The 19222-nt window shown below is 35.7% G+C and overlaps 1 protein-coding gene across 2 annotated transcripts; it reads left to right on the top strand.

Moving 5' to 3' along the window:
- The first annotated feature begins 6004 nt into the window (after positions 1-6004).
- On the top strand, positions 6005-10856 carry LOC124960166 (olfactory receptor 150-like). Of its 2 annotated transcripts, XM_047518736.1 has the most exons (2): positions 6005-6027; positions 9947-10856. In XM_047518736.1, exons 1-2 carry the CDS (start codon positions 6005-6007, stop codon positions 10854-10856), a joined length of 933 nt encoding a protein of 310 aa, XP_047374692.1. The 2 variants fall into 2 exon arrangements, with proteins under 2 accessions (XP_047374692.1, XP_047374693.1); XM_047518737.1 differs by lacking the exon at positions 6005-6027 and having other exon boundaries at positions 9915-10856.
- The last annotated feature ends 8366 nt before the right edge of the window (positions 10857-19222 follow it).

The following is a 19222-nucleotide window of genomic DNA, read 5'->3' as shown; positions in this document are numbered from 1 at the left end:
TTTTCATTTCTCTAATTGCTAGAGATGTTGAACATTTTTTTCATATATTTGTTGAGTGATCATATTTATTCTTCTGTTAAGTGCCTGTTCAGTTCCTTTGTTCATTGATTGATTGGGTTATTTGGTTTTTGGGTGTTCAATATTTGAGTCTCTGTATATCCTAGAGATTATTACTATATCTGAGGTGAAAGTGATAAATATTTTCTCCCATTCTGTTGGATCTCTGTTCATGTTCTTGATTGTTTCCTTCGCTGTGAAGAAGCTGTTTAGTTTGATAGTATCCCATTTATTGATTATTGATTTTATTTTTGTTCTTAGGATTCGTACTGGGAAAGTCAGTTACTCAGCAGATATGATGGAGAGTTGGGCCTACTTTTTCTTCTAGTATGTGCGCGGTCTCTGGTCTAATGCCAAGGTCCTTGATCCACCTTGAGTTTTGTGCAGTGTGAGATAAAGGGCTTTAATTTCAATCTATTACATATGGATTGCCAGTTTTCCTAGCACCGTTTGTTGAAGAGACTATCATTTTTCCAATTTATGTTTATGGACACTTTGTCCAGTGTGAGATAACTGAATTTATGTGGGTTTGTCTCTGCATTTCCTATTCTGTTCCACTGGTCTTCAATTCTATTTTTGTGCCAATATCATGCTGGTTATGTTGCTATATCTCTCTAGTATAATTTGAGGTCAAGTATTGCGATGTCTTCTGCATTACTTTTCTCAGTAAGGAGTGCTTTGGCTATTCTGGGCCTCTTATTTTTCCAAATGAATTTTATGACTGCTTTTTCTATTTCTATGAAGAATATCATTGGGAATTGCATTAAATATGTATAGCAGTTTTGGCATTATGGCCATTTTGACAATATTAATTCTGTCTATCCAAGAACATGGGATATCTTTTCATCTTTTAAGGTATTTTTCAATTTCTTTCTTTAGTGTTTTGTAGTTTCATTGTATAGGTTTCCAACTCTTGTTAGATTGATTTTCAAATATTGTTTTTAGGTTATTCTAAATGTTTTCCAGATTTCTTTTTTACTGATTCATCATTGGTGTATAGGAACACAGTTGATTTATAGGTATTAATTTTATATCCTGCTACTTTGCTGAATTCACTTATGAGTTCAAGAAGTTTCTTGATGGAGTTTTTTGGGTCTTCTAAATATAGAATCATGTCATCAACAAATAGGGAATCTTTGAGCTCTTCTCTTTTTATTTGTTTCCCTTTAATTTCTTTCTTTTGACTAATTGCTCTGGCTAGGGTTTTGAGGACTATGTTGAATAGATGTGGTGAAAGAGGGCATCCCTATCTTGTTCCAGGTTTCAGAGGAAGTACTAATTTTCTCTGTTTAGAATGATGTTGACCTTGAGTTTAGCATATAAGGCTTTTACAATGTCAAGGTATGTTCCTACTATTTCTAATTTTTCTAGTATTTTGAACATGAATGGATGGTGAATTTTGTCAAATTCTTTTTCTGCATCTATTGAAATAATCATGTGGTTCTTGCCTTTAAGTTGTCAATATGGTGGATTGCATTTATTGATATATGAATGTTGAATCAACCTTGCATCACTGGGATGAACACCACTTGATCACTGTGCACTACCTTTTTGATATATTTTTGTATGCAATTTGGCAGGATTTTATTAAGAATTGTTGTATCTATATTCATCAGGGATATTGTTCTGAAGTTTTCTTTCCTTGATGTGTCTTTGTCTGGTTTTGATATTAGGGTGATACTAACTTCGTGGAAGTAAGTTTGGAAGGGTTCCTTCCTTTTCTCCATGGAAGAATTTGTGTAAGTTCTTCTTTGAAGGTCTGATAGAACCTGACTGAGAATTCAACTGGTTCTGTGCTTTTCTTTTGCTAGATTTTTGATGGTCTTCAATTCATTGCTTGAAATTGATCTGATTAAATTTTCTATGTCTTCCTAATTCAGTCTGGGTAGGTTATATGTCTGTAGAAATTTGTTGATGTCATATGATTTTCTTTTTATTGGAGTATAGATTTTCAAAATAGTTTCTAAATAGCATCTGCATTTCAATAATGTCCATGGTGATATTTCCTTTTTAATCACAAATTTTAGTTGTTTGAGTTTTCTTTCTCTTTTTCGTTGTTGACTTGGTTGAGAGTTTATTGATTTTATTTATTTTTTTCAAGGAATCAACTTTTTGTTTTGTTGATTTTATGTATCATTTCTTTTGTTTCAATTTCATTGATTTGTGCTCTGATTTTAATTATTTCCTGTCTTCTACTGTTTTTAGTTTTGATTTGTCTACTTTTTCTAGAGCTTTGAGATGTAATTGTAGGTTATTCATTTGGTGATTTTCTGTTTTTTTAAAGAATGTGCTCACTGCAATGCACTTTCCTCTTAGAAATGCATTTAAAGTGTCCCAAGATTTTGACTAGTTGTATTGTGATTCTCATTGAACTCTAAGTATTTTTTTATTTCATCCCTGAATTCTTCTACTACCCATTGGTCATTCAGTAGCATATTATTTAGTCTTCAGGTGGTAGAGTCACTTCTATTTTTATTTTATTATTGATTTCTAATTTTATTTCATTAAGATCTGATAGGATTTGAAGTATCATCTCTATTTCTTTGTTTTTGTTAAGAGTTTCTTTGTAGCCTAACATAAGGTCTATTTTAGAGAAGGATCCATGTGCTCCTGAGAAGAAAGTGAATTCAGTCCTCAGATGAAATATTCTATATATGCCTGTTACATCTATATTGTTAATAGGATTCATTAGTTCTTTAGTTTCTTTATTCACTTTTTATTTGGAGGATGTATCCAGTAATGATAGAGGCATGTTAAAATCACCCAGTATTATTCTGCTATGACCTATTTGATTTTTGAAGTTGAGAAAGGTTTGTTTGAAATACATAGATTCTCCACCATTTGTGGTATAAATATTTACAATTGCTATTTTTGAAGTATAATTCTCTTAAGTAGTATGAAATGACCTTCTTGGTCCCTTCTGATTAACTGTGGCTTGAAGTACACTTTATCTGATATGAGGATAGAAGCCTTTACTTGTTTCTGAGATTCATGTGAATGGTATGTTTTTTTCCCATCCTTTCACCTTCAGACTGTGGAAGTCTTTACCTATGAGGTGGGTTTCTTGGGGATAGCATATTGTTGGGTCTTGTTTTTTCATCTGCTCTGTGTCTTTTGGTTGATGATTTTAAGCCATTTACATTCAATGTTATTATTGAGATATAATTTTCATTCCCTGTCATTTTAATTTATTTCTGTTTTTTAATTTGAATTAGTTTCTCCTTTGATTGACTGTTCTTCTAGTATAGTTTCTCCCTTTGCTGGTTTTCACTTTTATTTTTTATTTCTTATCCATGACATATCTTATTAAGCATATTTTATGGTGCAGGATTTCTAGTTCTGAATTCTTTTAACTTTTGTTTATCATGGAACGTTTTCATTTCATCATCAATTTGAAATTTAATTTTCTGGGTATAGTATTCTTGGTTGGCATCCTTCGGAGCTTCAGAGCTTCATAGACATATCTATGACCTCCTTCCAAGACCTTCTAACTTTGAGTGTCTGCATTGAGAATTCAACTGAGAACCATATTAAAATGGTATGAAGGTACAATGTCAAATACAAAGGGAACTACTATCAATGCAAAATGAAGATATATATATATATATACACACACACACACAAATATATATATATATATGATCAAAATGGGTGTGAGAGATATTTTTAATAATTGATTCCAAAATGGAGAAAATTCTTATTGAGTCTTCCTACTTGAATTTCATCAGGTTTTGGGACCTTCAGAAGATACCCATCACCGTTCAGCTTTGGATTCTTCTTCAGGTGCTGGGGCACAGGAGCTAATTTCACTGGTGGCTCTGAATTTCTCACCACCTGTTTCCTCCTTGTTAGCACACAGGTCTGAGGCTATGTGCTTATGGGGTGTTGAGCTGCATCTGCTTGTTGTTCCTATTGGATGCAGGGGTCAGGGCTGTTGCACTACCTGCCAAAGGATGCTGGGTAGCTGCTCCCCTTCACAGGGCTTTCTTTAATGTGGAATAAAGCCTGGTGGCTGTCTGCAAGCATAGAATCTGTGATTTCAGGCTCTCTGTGGCCAGTTTGTGGAACAGAAGCCTCCCCTCCCTGGCAATGTAGATTGCTAGGCTACTGTCCCTGTTAGTGGGAAGTATAGTCCGTTGGCTCACCTGTATCTGAGCTCCTAGTGAATATGTTTGTGAATTTCTGATACCCATGACCCTACACAGAATCTTTTTTATTTATTTTTTTTTTGAGTGTTGCTATCAAATTGCAGGGCCCATGGGTATTGGCTTTCTGTGGGCCATCTATGGTTCAGAAGCCTCTGAACAGGCTTGTGTAGCTCACCAGTGTTTTACCCATCTACACAATGGGTCTAGAATGTCAGTTTGCCCCTCTGCCTGAGCTCCTGTGGAGCCTCTCTGGTCAGCTGTTCTTCTGCTGCTTCCTTTCTGGGCTGTAGAGCGGTCAAGAGATGCTGCCCAGATCCACCCTGCCATGTTCAGTGGAGAAACTGAGAATGTGGCTATTTTCTCTTGCTTCTTCAAATTCCAGGACTCTTTCCTTTGCTCCAGAAAGGTGGCCAGGGAAGGTGGAGAGGCAGAAAAATCCGGGGAGGCCAGGTTTCTGCAATTCTATAACATCACATCTTTATATAAATCCCACTGAGCAGAGTGCAGGCATTCCCATCCCTCTAGAGAGAAATCAGTGACCACATGCCTAAAAGTCAGTAGTTCCATATCCTGGTGTTCAAGGTGCTCAGCATTCTCCTTTTGGATCTCAAGTACTGTGTAGCAGAGAACCTGTGCCTCCTGAGCACAGGAGAGAGAGCCTAGAAATGGATACAATGAGTTTATTGCCATTCTATCTCAAAATGTATACATTACATAATAATGATAACAACATTAAATGTAATTTTGCTTCCAAATGAATAATTTACTGTGAAAATAACTTCTGTATCATATATGTTGTCATTATTCTGCAATTTTTTTCTCTCATTTATAGATGGAAAAAAATTCTTTATTTTTCTACATTAGTTAGGAACTTCTCCTGAGACATCAGCAATATCCAAATGTGTTAATATTATGTCTGAATGAAACTGTTCTATTCAGCTCCCAGGTTACCACATCCCTAGAATTCCTGGTTTATGAATATGTACATTATCTGAATGTATATATTAGAGATAAAAAAAACAAATTTTTCAAATGTATAGACAATGGTGTTATTTCCTGCTTTTCTATTTTCCCTAGTAGTAAAGCCAGAATTAAAGACAGGCAGCTGGTATAGAAGAGGTAATGGGGTAAAATGGAGAAAATGGACACACATCTGAGTTGGAAAGTTGGAAACCACCCCTGGGAGACTGGAATGTTCAAGTCTCCAGAGCCCTAGGATACCACCCCTCCCAAAATGGTTGTTAACAAAGCACCTCCTGAGCAGACAGAGGCTACTAATCAATGCTCCCTGGGCTGCTGCTCCCTTCCTACCTAGCACTCCACCTTAGCCCTTCCAGCCCACCTGCTCACCATCTGGCCATTCCACTGACATTTCCCAGTCACTATGCTGGATAGGGAAAATGAACAAGATGACAGAGCAGAATGTAGGAGAAAAAGGAAAACTTGAGATGTATAAAAGGAACAGGAATTCCTCATTCCATGCATTCCGCCTTTGGATCCCCTTATTCCATTTGGGAAAAGTATGTTTCACTACCCTTTAATAAAGTTTCTTACTTTCTACTTCTATGCTTGGCTCAGAGTCCTTCTCTGTTGTTATAGTTAACATCTGAGGAAGTATGACACATCAAGTTAACTGATAACTAGCAGTATCAGTAGGATAATAACTTAAGAAAATTCCTTTTGTGCATATCTCAAAATCTTACCAAACTTTTAATTTTTCTATGTCTTGTCATAAAATTCACTGAGTTCTAACAATATCTCTTACCTCCTCCTTTTAAATTCATAATCAACCAAGAACAATGGATTGTACAAATGTTACCATGTTCAATGCATGAGAATCAATGTGGAAAAGAAAATAGGTGGATATTCCCCAGAGTAGACACTTGTGGGACGAGACTCCCATGGGAGGTCGTTATCACTGCTTACTCCTAATTACACTGTTATTATCTATATGCAGTATACAAAAGAGTCATCATCCATGAAAGTCAACATCACATCAGTCAACCTTTGCAGAGGGCCAAGTATCTTTGGGCATCAACTTCATCAGAGATCATGATTACTGACTCAAAGAATTCTTTGGTCTATCAACTCCTCATACCATCAAAGTCATTTTTCCTCCAAAGTAACTAAGAAAAAATAAACATTACTGAACTCTCTGGGAAGAAGAAAGGGTAAGTCTGAGCCCCAGACCTTGACTTTCAAACTTTTAAAATCTCTCCTGAAGTCTCTCACTCAGACTTAATAGAAATGCAAATGGTTGTTTTATTTCTTTCTCCCTGTCCTCAATGTAAGAATCAAGCCTCCTGGTTGATCATAGGTTCCCTATCATCTCCCAGGTTCCTGTAGTATGAAATCATGGCAAATGCTCCTTTGTTTACTCATTTCAACCTAAGCAGTGTGAGAGTTTGGCTCATTCATTTGGATTCTGTATGAACATATCTCTAAGCTCTTGCAATGATATTATTAATCACATCCTTACTGAGACTTGCTAAGTGCAAGGCACTGCACCTGCACTATAATAAACTTATAATTGAGTGTAGAAGAAAGCACAATCCCAAATTAGTACATGCTACATTGAAACAAAGTAACATGCCCATGGGCGCACAAAATTTGGTTTATTAACTGTGATGTCACTATTAGAGATGGTAAGTAAAGGACCTTAAACATTACATGGGATTTCATAGGACAAAATGGTAGAGAAAAAGTGAAACCAAAGGAATTATCGGTTAAAACTGAAGACCTACCAAAGGTCCTTTCGGGTAATATTCATATCATGTGTGTTTGGACATAGAAGGAAAACTATCATGTTGTTAATCTACCTTAGCCTTCACTGAACCCCATTCTGATCTAGAACTATAATAACTGTGTCCTGTAGCTCCTGCTCAATCAAGGTATTTACCACAGCATCCAATAGGTCTCCTCATTCCCTTCTAGTTTTTAACATTCTGAAGATAAAGTTTTCTATATCATTCATCTCTGCACACAAATACCCACAGCAAATTTTTTCCTTAGAACTATTAAATTTGTTTTAATATCAGTGCATAATCACAGCCTAGCAATATCTTCTTGAAATTTTCTCACCAAATACATGTTCATTACTATTATCTATAAATTCACAATAATTTCTTTAAGGCATCCTCCAAGTTTTGATAGAATGTTTTTCTTAAGGACAGGTTAAGTATAGTTCTTTGGAGAAATAAATCAAGATTTCTGACTTGCAGGTAGTCTTTAGAGGCTTACCGAGTTCACATGACTATGAGGCATTGTCCTCTGTTTCACCTTTACCACATAACAGTGCCCTGTCCCTGAGACCACTGCAAATATTATGTACTGAATCAGAATATCCTACGGATATTCCTTTTTTACTCTGTTCATATAGCTAAGTTGTAAGAGTTTCCTTCATGTATGTTACTTGAAATCGACTTTTCCAATTCTTGGGTTTGTCTTTTCACTTTCTATGTGGAGTTCTTTAAAGCAAAAAAATAAACAAGAAGAAAATAAATTAATATTCATGTCCAATCTTTTTCTATGCTAGCCTCCAGACTTGTCATCTTATCTAAGAAACAATCATCAAATCCAATGTCACAAAGACTTAGTCTTGTGATTTATTTCATAGTTTTTAAAATGTTTTACACTTAATTCTATGATCCAATTTGATGATGTGAGAAAGAGGTCCAAATTAATTCTTTTACATGTAACTATCAAATTGTGCCTGAATCTTTTTTAAAAAAACCTTATTCATTCTCTATTTTATCTCCAAAAATATTTAAAAGTTACATACATCACAGATGTAATTTTTTTCTGAATTTCCAATTATATTCCATTGATCTGGATGTATGTAAAACAATAATATAGCACTGTCTTGCTTACTGTAACTTTGTTATAAGTTTGATAATGGGTAAATGTGAGCCTTCAAACTTTATTTTTTTATTTCTATTAATTTTTATTGATGAATTACAACTACACATAATAGTGAGGTTTGCTGAGAAATATTAACATATACACATTACATAATTCAGTCTGTTTCAATCCTAGTATCTCCTGTTTCCCCCCCCCTTCCCTCCCTCAATCCCCTTTGTCTACACTATTGGAGGTTTTACTGTTTTTATAGTTCCCTTTCCTTTTTTTTTATCTCTCTAGTTTTCCCAAGTTAGAGATAACATGACTTCCTTCATCTGATTTATCTCACTTTCTATGATGTTCTCCAGTTCCATCCATGTTCCTACAATTGACAAAATTTCTTCCTTCTTTACAGCAGACTAAAACTGTTTATATATATATAATATATATTATATATATATTATATATATATCAAATGTACCTTGTGCATTCATCTTTTGATGAACACCTATGTTGACTGATAATTTAGCTTTTGTGAATTGCACTGCTATAAACATGTGTATGCACATATCACTGTAGTGTGCTGACTTTAAGTCTTCTGGACAAATATCCAGAAGTGATATAGCTGGTCATTTGGTGGTTCCACTGCTATTCCTTTGAGGAAACTCCATATTGATCACAATAATGTTTGTACTAATTAACAGTACCATCCTTGCAGCATTTAATTTAAAAGTTTTTGTTATTAATGATTGGCATTTTAACTGGAGTGAGATGAGATCTGAGGGTAATTTTGATTTGGATTTCTATGATTCTCAAAGATGTTAATTTTTTACATATATTTGTTATCCATTTATATGCCTTTTTTTGTTGAGAAAATGGAAATTCGACTTTTTTTCTATTTCATTTTTGCTTTAATTACCAAGATTCTCCTGCATTTTCATAGAAATTTTATGGTCATCCTGTTAAGATCTTAAAATAACAGAGCTGGGGTTTTGATAGGAAATGAACTGATTTTTGTAGAAAAAATTGGGAAATTTCACTTTGTGCAAGGTTTTCTTCTTCATTTCATGTAGAAGGTTTGTCTTTCCATATACTTGTCTTTAATTCCATTTAAAATACTTGTAATTTTAAATACAATGTCTTGCATTGATCTTTTAAATCTATTCCTAAGTATTTTATTCTTTTCCATGGTATTGTAAATGGCTTTTTATTGTTTATTGCAAGTTTGTAGGACTACATTGATTTATTATATTGAGCTTCTTGTCTGCTACCATGTTCAAATTTTAATCACTGTTAATATATTTTTCGCAGATTTCTTACAAACTTTGGTGGCATTTGCATACTGGCAACTATATCATTTACTAGTAGAAGTAGTGTTGCTTCTTTCTTTCCAATGTAGATATCTTTTTTTTTTAAGTATTATTATATTTTTATATATTTTAATTGCATTTTCTGCCTGATTACACTAGCAACAGCACCTAGTACGATATGGAATAACAATGAAGCAAGTGGACATCATGCCTAATTTAATTATGTTTAAGTAAATGTTTTCAGTCTTTTGGCATGAAGAGCAGTATTGATTGAGGGGATTGATGTAGATGATTTTTTTTTTTACCTTATTAGTTATAAGAACAGTTCTTTGGGGGATAAGGGACTGAGTACAAATAAAGTACAGAAGAAAACTAGGGATAGTTCTACTTGATAATTATTGACAATTCACATATTACTGGAATCCCAAGGTCTTTCATGACATATATGAAGTACTGGGAGAAAATGAGACATGGCTGAAAGATGCGAATTTTGTTTCACACTTTCATGTGCAGTGGATTAATAACATGTGTTTCAAAGAAATTCTCTGTTTAGAATTCCCAGAAGAAAATGGGAGAAAGAAACCACTCCAGAGTGACTGAATTCATCCTGGCTGGATTAACAGACAAACCAGAGCTCCAGCTACCCCTCTTCCTCCTCTTCCTAGGAATCTATGTGCTCACCGTCCTGGGGAACCTGGGCATGATCACACTGATTGGCCTCAGCTCTCACCTGCACACACCCATGTACTACCTGCTCAGCAGTCTCTCCTTCATTGATTTTTGCCATTCTACTGTGATCACCCCCAAAATGCTGGTGAACTTTGTGACAGAGAAAAACACCATCTCCTATGCTGAATGCATGACTCAGCTCTACTTCTTTGCAGCTTTTGCAATTGCAGAATGTCACATGCTGGCTGCAATGGCCTATGACCGCTATGTTGCCATCTGTAGCCCCTTGCTTTACAATGTAACCATGTCTACTCAAGTCTGCTCCTGGATGGTAGTTGGGGTGTATAGCATGGGCTCGATTGGTGCAACAGCTCACACAGTCTGCATGGTGAGACTGCTTTTCTGTGAGGCTATAATAAACCATTATACCTGTGATCTTTATCCCTTACTGGAGCTCTCCTGCTCCAGCACATTTATCAATGAGGTAGTAGGTCTGTGCATCAGTGCCTTTAATATTCTTGTTCCAACCCTGACCATCTTTAGCTCCTACATCTTCATCATCACCAGCATCCTGCGCATTCACTCTTCTGAGGGCAGAGCCAAAGCCTTCAGCACCTGCAGCTCCCACATCTCAGCTGTTGCTCTCTTCTTTGGATCGCTAGCATTCATGTACCTGCAGCCAACATCAGTCAGCTCCATGGACCAAGGGAAAGTGTCCTCTGTGTTTTATACAACTGTCGTGCCCATGCTGAACCCTCTGATCTACAGCCTGAGGAATAAGGATGTCAAAATTGCCCTAAGTAAACTCCTTGGAAAAACAAATTTTCTGTAGGAAAATAGTATTTTGCTTTAAAACAATGTACAGTTCCTAGGGATTATGTAGTGAAATAGTGCAGAGAGACTAATGAACGTCTGCAATTAATAGAATTATTTATAGTTCTCCAGGGTTTGAAAGAATGGAAACAAGGTTAAATTATATTTCCAGGATTATAAAGGTTAAATTATATTCCCAGGCCCCTCCTGGAAGCCCCAGAGTCCTTCTACTACAAATAACCCATTATCACATCTAAATTTTGTTTTAATTTTTTTATTTTTACAGACTGCATTTTATTCATTATACACAAATGGAGTACATATATTTGTTTCTATGGTTGTGCACAATGTAGATTCATAACATTTGTGTAATCATACATGTACATAGGATAATGATGTCTGTATCATTCCACCTTTTTTTATACCCCTGCTACCTCTTATTTTCTTCTACATAATCTAAAGTTCCTCCATTCTTCTGTAACTCCCATTTTATAACATTCTCCACTTATCAGAGATAACATTTGTCCTTTGGTTTTTTGGGATTGGCTTATTTCACTTAGCAAGATATTCTCCAATTTATCTGCCAATGCCATAATATTATTCTTCTTTATGACTGAATAATATTCCATTATATATACATATATTTATATACACACCAGAGTTTCTTATCCATTCATCTGTCAAAGGGCATCTAGGTTGATTTGTGAATTGAGCTGCTATAAACATTGATGTGGCTGCATTACTCTAGTATGCTAATTTTATGTACTTTGGGTATAAACCAAGGAGTGGGATAATTGGGTCAAAAGTTGGGTCCATTCCAAGTTTTCTGAGGATTCTCCACACTAATTACAGAGTGACTGCACCAATTTGCAACTCCACCAGCAATGTACAATTGTGCCTTTTTCCCCACAACCACACCAACATCTATTATTGTTTGTGTTCTTGATAACAGCCATTCTAATTGAAGTAAGATGAAATCTTAGAGTTGTTTTAATTTGCATTTCTCTAATTATTAGAGATGTTCAAAACTTTTTTATATATTTATTAATTGCCTGTATGTGTTCTTCTTTAAACTGTGTGTTCAGTCCCTTGGTCCATTTATTGATTGAGTTCTTTGCATTTTTGGTGTAAAGTTTTGTAAGTTCTTTATAAATTTTGAAGATAAGTGCTCTATCTGAAGTGCGTGTGGAAAACATTTTCTCTCACTCTGTAGGCTCTCTTTTCACATTATTGATTGTATCCTTTGCTGAGAAAAAAGTTTTTTAGTTTGAGTCCATCCTATTTATTGATTCTTGCTTTTATTTCAAAGGTTCAGCACCACACAAACATAAAAATCCAAAACTCTATGTAGATTTATGTAGGTATTTTCCTTTTAAGTAAATGTAGCATAATTACCTATCCCTTAAGTGTGAGTTGCACATAGTGACCTTTGATATGATGTGATAAAAATGGCACTTTTCTTCTGGGTTCTTTCTCAAAAGAAAAGCAACTTCAATATAATCATTAGTAAACACATTATCCAGATCTAACTTGAGTGACATTCTACCTGACCAATATCCTCAAAACTGTCAATATCATCATTAATAAGTCTGAGACATTGACAGTCTAGCAGAACCTAAGAAGACATGAAAACTAATAAAATTAAGTGTGCCTTCAGATAATAATGATGAGTCAATAGTGGCTTCTCAGTTTTGACAAGTTCACCATTATAATGTTGATAATAGGGTAAACAGAGTGCAAGGCATGGGGAAAAAATTTTGTAATAACCCTACAACCTTTGTATACACTTAAAAATATTCTGAAATAAAAAGATAATGTCAATGTAAGACTGCTGCTTTAACAACAAAGGAAAGAAAGAAAGAGAGGAAGGGAGGGAGAAGGGAGGAAGAAAAGAGGGATGGAAAGAAGGAAGAAGGGAGGTGGAGAAAAGAAAAAATTCTTAAAAATTCTGTGCATAATTTTTGGTCTTCACGTTTCACATGTTTATATCTTTCTATAATCAGTCCTCTTTTTGTTTCAGACTATAATATCTTTTTTAAATGAACTATTTTTCAGTTCTTCCACCTCTTGATTTTATGTTTTTGCATCTGAACCATGGCTAAAAATCACTAGTACTTCAAGTGCATCAAACCTGATAGGAATCCAGCAAATGAATCATATCAACTCAGGGGATGAGACCGAAAGTACTTCATGGCTCACAGAATGGCATCCAAACTGCAGACATTACTTTATTGGTATCATCTTGCTAATTATTACTGAAATACTTGTTTCCTTCATATATAAATATATAGATAATTCTATTTTATAAAGTATAGATAAAAATAAATCTAACAGATGATAGGAATCAGGTCCCTGAAGAGTACCGGATTCATTTAATGAAATAAACATTGTAAAATGAATATGGAGATCCTCTGGTATAAAATTAAGTTTATTCCTTTATTCTACTTTGCTTTATTCTTCTCCACTTACAAAAGTCACATAATCATTCAGTGAAATACTTTGTAGAAAACAACAAAAGTGGGACTTGGGTTGAAGAGATATGGCACTTTGAAAATCAGGGCACATGGCTTTATGGAGGTCAGTGTTACGGTTTAGATGTGAGGTGTCCCCCAAAAGCTCATGTGTGAGACAATTTTGCAAGAAGGTTTAGAGAAGAAATGGGTGGGTTGTAACCCAATCAGAGAGATTTAATCCACTGATAGAGATTAATTGAGTGGTAATGGAAGTGGTAGGGTTTGGCGAGATGAGGTGGAAATTGGGGCAAGGCTTTGGGTATATATTTGTATCTACTGTGTGGACTCACTTTTTGCTTTCTGATCATCATCTGCATTGCTTCTCTCTGTCACACTCTTCCTCCATAGTATTAAGCCTCACTTGGAGCCCTGAGGAATGGTGTTAGACTTCTATGTACTGAGACCTCTGAAACTGTGAACACTTAAATAACAGAAATTGGTACCAAGAAGTGGGGTTATTGCTGTGGCTTACCTGACCATGTGGTTCCAAAGTTTTCTGAGCTTTTTTGAATTGGTGGGAGAAATTTTGAGAAGTTTAGCAGTGCAAACAGGAAATGCTTTAGGTTGTTGTAAGCAGAACTTAATGACTGATTCTGGTGGGAGCTCAGAAGACCAGAATGCCAACAGGACCATGAACAGTAAAGACAGGACTCAAGAAGGTTTAGAGGAAAAGGAGGACACTATTGGAATTTGGACTAGAGATCATTCATGTTATGTTCTGACTGAGAAGTTGTCTGCATTTTGCCAGTGTCCTGACACTTTCTGTGAGGCTGATTTTAAAAGCAATGGACTTCTTAATCTGGTGGGAGAAATTTCTATGCAGCATAGCATTCAGGTGGTGTCATGGATATTGCTGGCGACTTTTAGCCAAACTTATTGTGATACTCAGAAGCACAAAACAGCAGAAATATTTGGAAAACTAGAACTTGAAAAGCAGGAGTAAAACTGGGGCTAAGGAAGTTGCTATTGTTAAAGTCATTACTGCCACTAAAGAGATGCTAAAGACTTTGCCTAGAGACAGTAAGAAAGATGGCTTGAAGGCATCTCAGGAGCTGGCACGACCACACCCATCTCAGGTCCAAGGGAGTAAGGTGAAAATTCTCTAGAGAAGAGACCAGCGGGGAAACCTTCTTGCACAAGGAGGCCTAGAAAGTTTTCAACATGGTCACTCACCCAGACACTCAGAGGATGCTGTAGCTAGGGTCTTCGGAGGCTTGCCTACTCCTTGAGATGGCAACAGACTTTGGCATCAGGTGGTTCTGGTTTTGAAGAAATGCAGGATGCTGGAGTTAGGGGTTCACGGAGGCTTCCACCAAGATTTCCAAGGAAGGTCTAGGAAACCAGGCAAAGTGCAACTGGATTGGAGTCCCTGTGGGCACTCCTTGAGAAGTCAAATTGTGGCGATATTAGGAGGAAGCTGAAGTTGCAGTGGAGACCCCAAAGATTAAGAAATGTCAGATGTCCTAGGAAATCTGCAGGAATTGAGCAGAGAGAAGCCAACAGAAAGGCCACATGGGCCACACCCACAAGGGGCAGAGCTACACAAACCCTTTGGAGAGAACATCACAATGCCATGTGCCCCAGATGCCAGACATGGAGCTACAGTACTCATTTGCATAGCTGAATTTCAGGGTTTTTTCAGTCATATTGCTTCTTTCTATGCCCCTAATTTTGTGAATGGAAATATTTACTACGTACCATTTTATATTAGATATTGTAAATTATTTTTAGTTTCACAAGAGCTCATAATGCAAGATTGTTGAGTCTCAGAGAAGACTTTGAACTTGAACTATGAGCAATCTTGGAATTGATGAGACTCTAGGGATTCTTGGAAAGGGGCAAAATTTATTTTGCATTGTGAGATGGTTGTGAGCTTTTGGGGCTCAGAAAAGAAAGAGTGAATGATGCAAATCAGTATGCAAATGAGTCAGAATGTGAATGATAGTCCATGTGAGCATTCATTATGTACCCTAGAAATCAGAGAAGGCTATGTGGGCATGTTAATAATGACTGCAAAGCGGAATGAATTGAGTTAGACAGAGGCATACTTTTGATTGCCTAAATCTGTGTGGGGATATGCTTACATTCAAATTCAAGTATATTTGGTTTTGAAATACAGTGACCAACTTCCTTTCAATGATGTGTAACTCTCAGTGAAGAAGAGGCAAGCAAAAATAGCTTCTCAAATGACTTCAGGCAAACTATGGCCTCTGTTGCTACATGATAAAAACAACAAACAAAAACATAAAGACTTGAACCTTATTGTCTTCAAGATTTTTCTATTTTTTTAAGCTTTCAGTAAAATTAGAATCAGCCGAACAAGGGATTGAATTAATTGTTAAGGGCAGTAACACACTGGTCTAGTGGCTAACAGAATAAAAATTCACTTTTTTTGGAAGTTTGAAAGGGCTGCAGTTGGTGATTTAGTTTGATCTCTGCCTAGAAACAGTGGGCTGACTGGCTGTTGACCTCCTGTTTTGTGCTTCTAAGACTTTTCCTCACATATTTTATATGGAGCACTTTCTATCAACCCACCTCCAAGGTCATAGTCACATCTATTCTGTTTTATTATTTCCTTGGGATCAAAATGTTCTATTCCAATAGACCCCCAACTCACTTTTGAGACCTATTGCAAGAAGCAAACTGCAGTGCTATGTCCTGGACTCTCAGGTGACCTGGAACTGTGAGATTGATTGTTATGCTGTGTTGTCTTTCTTGGATTCTTAGAGGATGCTGAGTGAGATTATCATTAATGAAAAATAATTCTGAGTCTTTATAAATAACAAGTACCATATGTTTTAGTTCTCTCAGGGTATATTTGAAATCAGGAAAAGAGTATTTACTTATAAGTTAGTCTTAGCATCTATCTTTATGCAGTTATGATATCTTTATTTTGACTCTTTCTGTTTGTGGGCTAAAATCAGTTCTGTTTATAGTCATCTGATTCGTACACTCAGAATGAACCCCAGAGCATCCATCCACAGTAATACCCAATTCACTCTCTGTTGTTCTTGACCACTCGTCTCCTTGGTATGGATGGAAAGGGAGACTCTGTCACTCTCTGTTATTCCCTGTTTTACCTGGGTGGTCACCAGCTGGAGAAAGAAAGAGTTTGTCTTTCTTGTCAACTTTAGACCATAGGCTGCCCTCTACTGCCCTCTACCTACTGAGGAAGTGTGTTCAGAAATTTGCCCATTTTAGAAGGAAAGAAGAAATGATAGATGATTCATACTATCATGCACGACATAGTAACATTTTAGCCAACAATGGACCACATATTTTATGTTGGTCCCATAAGCTTATGACATCTGGTGATGTCACACTCATCTAAGTTTGTTGGGTACATTTTATGATGTTCACACAAAGAGGAAATCAACTAATTAATCTTCTCATAAAATGCCTGTCATTAAGCAATGCAGGACTGTGCTTTCAGGATCTTTAGTTCTGCTTCTACCAAAGGCTGTACTTAAGTGTAGGCTATTCATTTATCTATTTCTTCCCTTTTACATGGAACTTCTGCATTTATATGAACACATTCTCAGGTACTGTATAATCTCAGTGAATTCCTGTGAAAAGACTATGTGACTTTCAAATTCTTCATAGATGAAGAAGATAAAGTTCAGTGAAATTGTTTTTTTCTCTACAACTGGACTTGGAGTTATGATTTTTGGCAAATACTTCATTATAAACTCAATTTTTAAAATAGATACCAGTCTATTGACCTTGCCTATCTCTTCTTGAGTAAATTTTGGTTGTTTATGAGAGTTGGTTTTCTTTTATGAATGTTATCACAAGTCTAGGTCTACCTCCTGTAGGTTATAGCCCTTAATGTCAAATCAGTTTTAGAAGCAACTGCACTTATCTTTGGATTGGTCCTCCTGTGTTTGGACCAACTTGTGCATTGAGAACCTGGAAAGTTGACCCCCCAGTTCTGTTACTGAAACCTTTTGTACACTGCTTATGAATAGGTCCATGTGTGACTAGCACAAAGGCAAGCCCAGAGGCCCATAAACAAAGTTTGAGACTGTTTCTTTAGACTCTGCATATTGCCAGAGAACTACACTTTTATCAGTTACAATTTAATGAAGCTGAGGAGCAAGAGAAAAGAAAGAAGTCACACCCAGAAATAAAAACACTGCATAATGTTATTTACATGCTTAGCCTAAAACGTTTGGATGCATAGAAACAGGGTAGAGAGGTACTTATTAGAGGTGGAAAAATGGATAGATAAAATGCAAAGACATAAAGTTAGTTTTATATAGGGTGAATAAGACAAGATCTTTTGTGTGGCATGATGACTATGATCAATAATATTATATTATACACAGGAAATTTGCCAAGAAAACAATTTCGAGTCTTTCTGTCTAGACACACAAACACACAAAGAAACTGCATAAAGATAGATACATTAATTCCCTTCATTTTAATAATCATTTTACCATGGATATCAGAACATTGGTGTACCTGAAATGTGTAAAATGAAGAAATTTATGGCCTGTAAAATAAAATGTTTTTAAATAGAAAACATTTTCCATAAATCTACCATAATCTACATAAGAATAGACAAATCAAAGAAATTAAAGAGAAAGTTCAATATAGACCACTTATTATTTGTAATACTTCAGAATATACATTTTATATTTTCATATTGCTCATTTGATAAGGTGTGTGGAACTTATCTTCATTCTATTATGAAGTTCTTTTAGCATATCACAGAGGTACATGTGTGGAAATCAGAAACACCACATCTGTTCTTAAGCAGTTTGGTGAGTACAATATAATACAATTGTAATATTATGTATTTTACTATCTAAGAACACAAAGGAAACATAGTGTGTGTCTTCACATGAGAATAAGGACAGAACCTCTGAAGGGGAATTTTGACAGGTATAAAGAACTAATTGCATTGTAGAGTGGGAACAGTAAATCCAAAGGTACTGAGGTTTGATAGTTTCTTTTGCAGAACTACAGGTAACTTGGTGATTCTATAGTATAATGACTAATGGGGGAAAATAGATATGGACATTAAGTCAGGCATGTAAACACAGGAGAGTGTAAAAATCATAGTATATTATGTTTAAAAATTTAGATAATACTCTACAGTTAGTAGGTAGATAGAGGTGATTTTAAAACATTGGAGGAACATCATCAATTTTACATAACAGATATAACTGAGTTTTTCAAATACTGAAATTTATTCTGCAATTTTATTTTTCAATGAAAGCATATTTTATCAGATGGCAATGATCACACTTATTCACTGCAATTAAAAATTCCATACTGTAAGAAAGACTTAATACTCAAATAATTGGATATAACTTTTTTCCAGTTTGGTCTTTGTTCAGTATTTCAGTTGTTTCTGTTTTTTTTTCAAATCTTATTATCAATATTTATGAATAACTTTTATAAAAAAATTGTCATTTTTTCCAAATCACCAAGGAGTTTTTAAAACAAACTTACAGTCCTATCCTGGACCCTCCAAACACAAACATGACATGATGCCTAAAGCCAGGGAGAACAGCCCGTTTTGTGTGCTAATACTGGAGGTGCTTCTGCCTCCACCTGGGGGCAGTGGAACAGTTTGCAGAACACAGATTCTGTGCAGAGTTCCAACAGAGGCGATTTATTGTTGACGTTTATTGACTTCTTAGATCGCATCATAGATCTATAATAAGACCAGAATTCCCATTATCTGTAAAATTAAGCTAAAAAGGAGAGGGTCACAATAGCTTCCATCTCAGTGCAGAAAACAAGGAACAGATCAGAAGACCCAGTGATCTGATGAGCCTGGGTGCTCCATTCTTTAGAATCACAGCCAAAAGAGAAGCTGTGGGTAAAAAACAAGACCTGCATTTCTTATCAGACTCCCTTT

Source organism: Sciurus carolinensis, chromosome 11 (genome assembly GCF_902686445.1).
Source record: "Sciurus carolinensis chromosome 11, mSciCar1.2, whole genome shotgun sequence".
Taxonomy (NCBI): Eukaryota; Metazoa; Chordata; class Mammalia; order Rodentia; family Sciuridae; genus Sciurus; species Sciurus carolinensis.
Note: the sequence above shows the minus strand (reverse complement) of the source record. Positions and strands in the feature narration are given on the sequence as shown.

Coding starts and splice junctions, on each gene's coding strand:
- LOC124960166 (XM_047518736.1), top strand. CDS start 6,005: ATGGATTGTACAAATGTTACCAT. Junction 6,028..9,946: donor GATTGTACAAATGTTACCAT/GTTCAATGCATG, acceptor AAACCACTCCAG/AGTGACTGAATTCATCCTGG.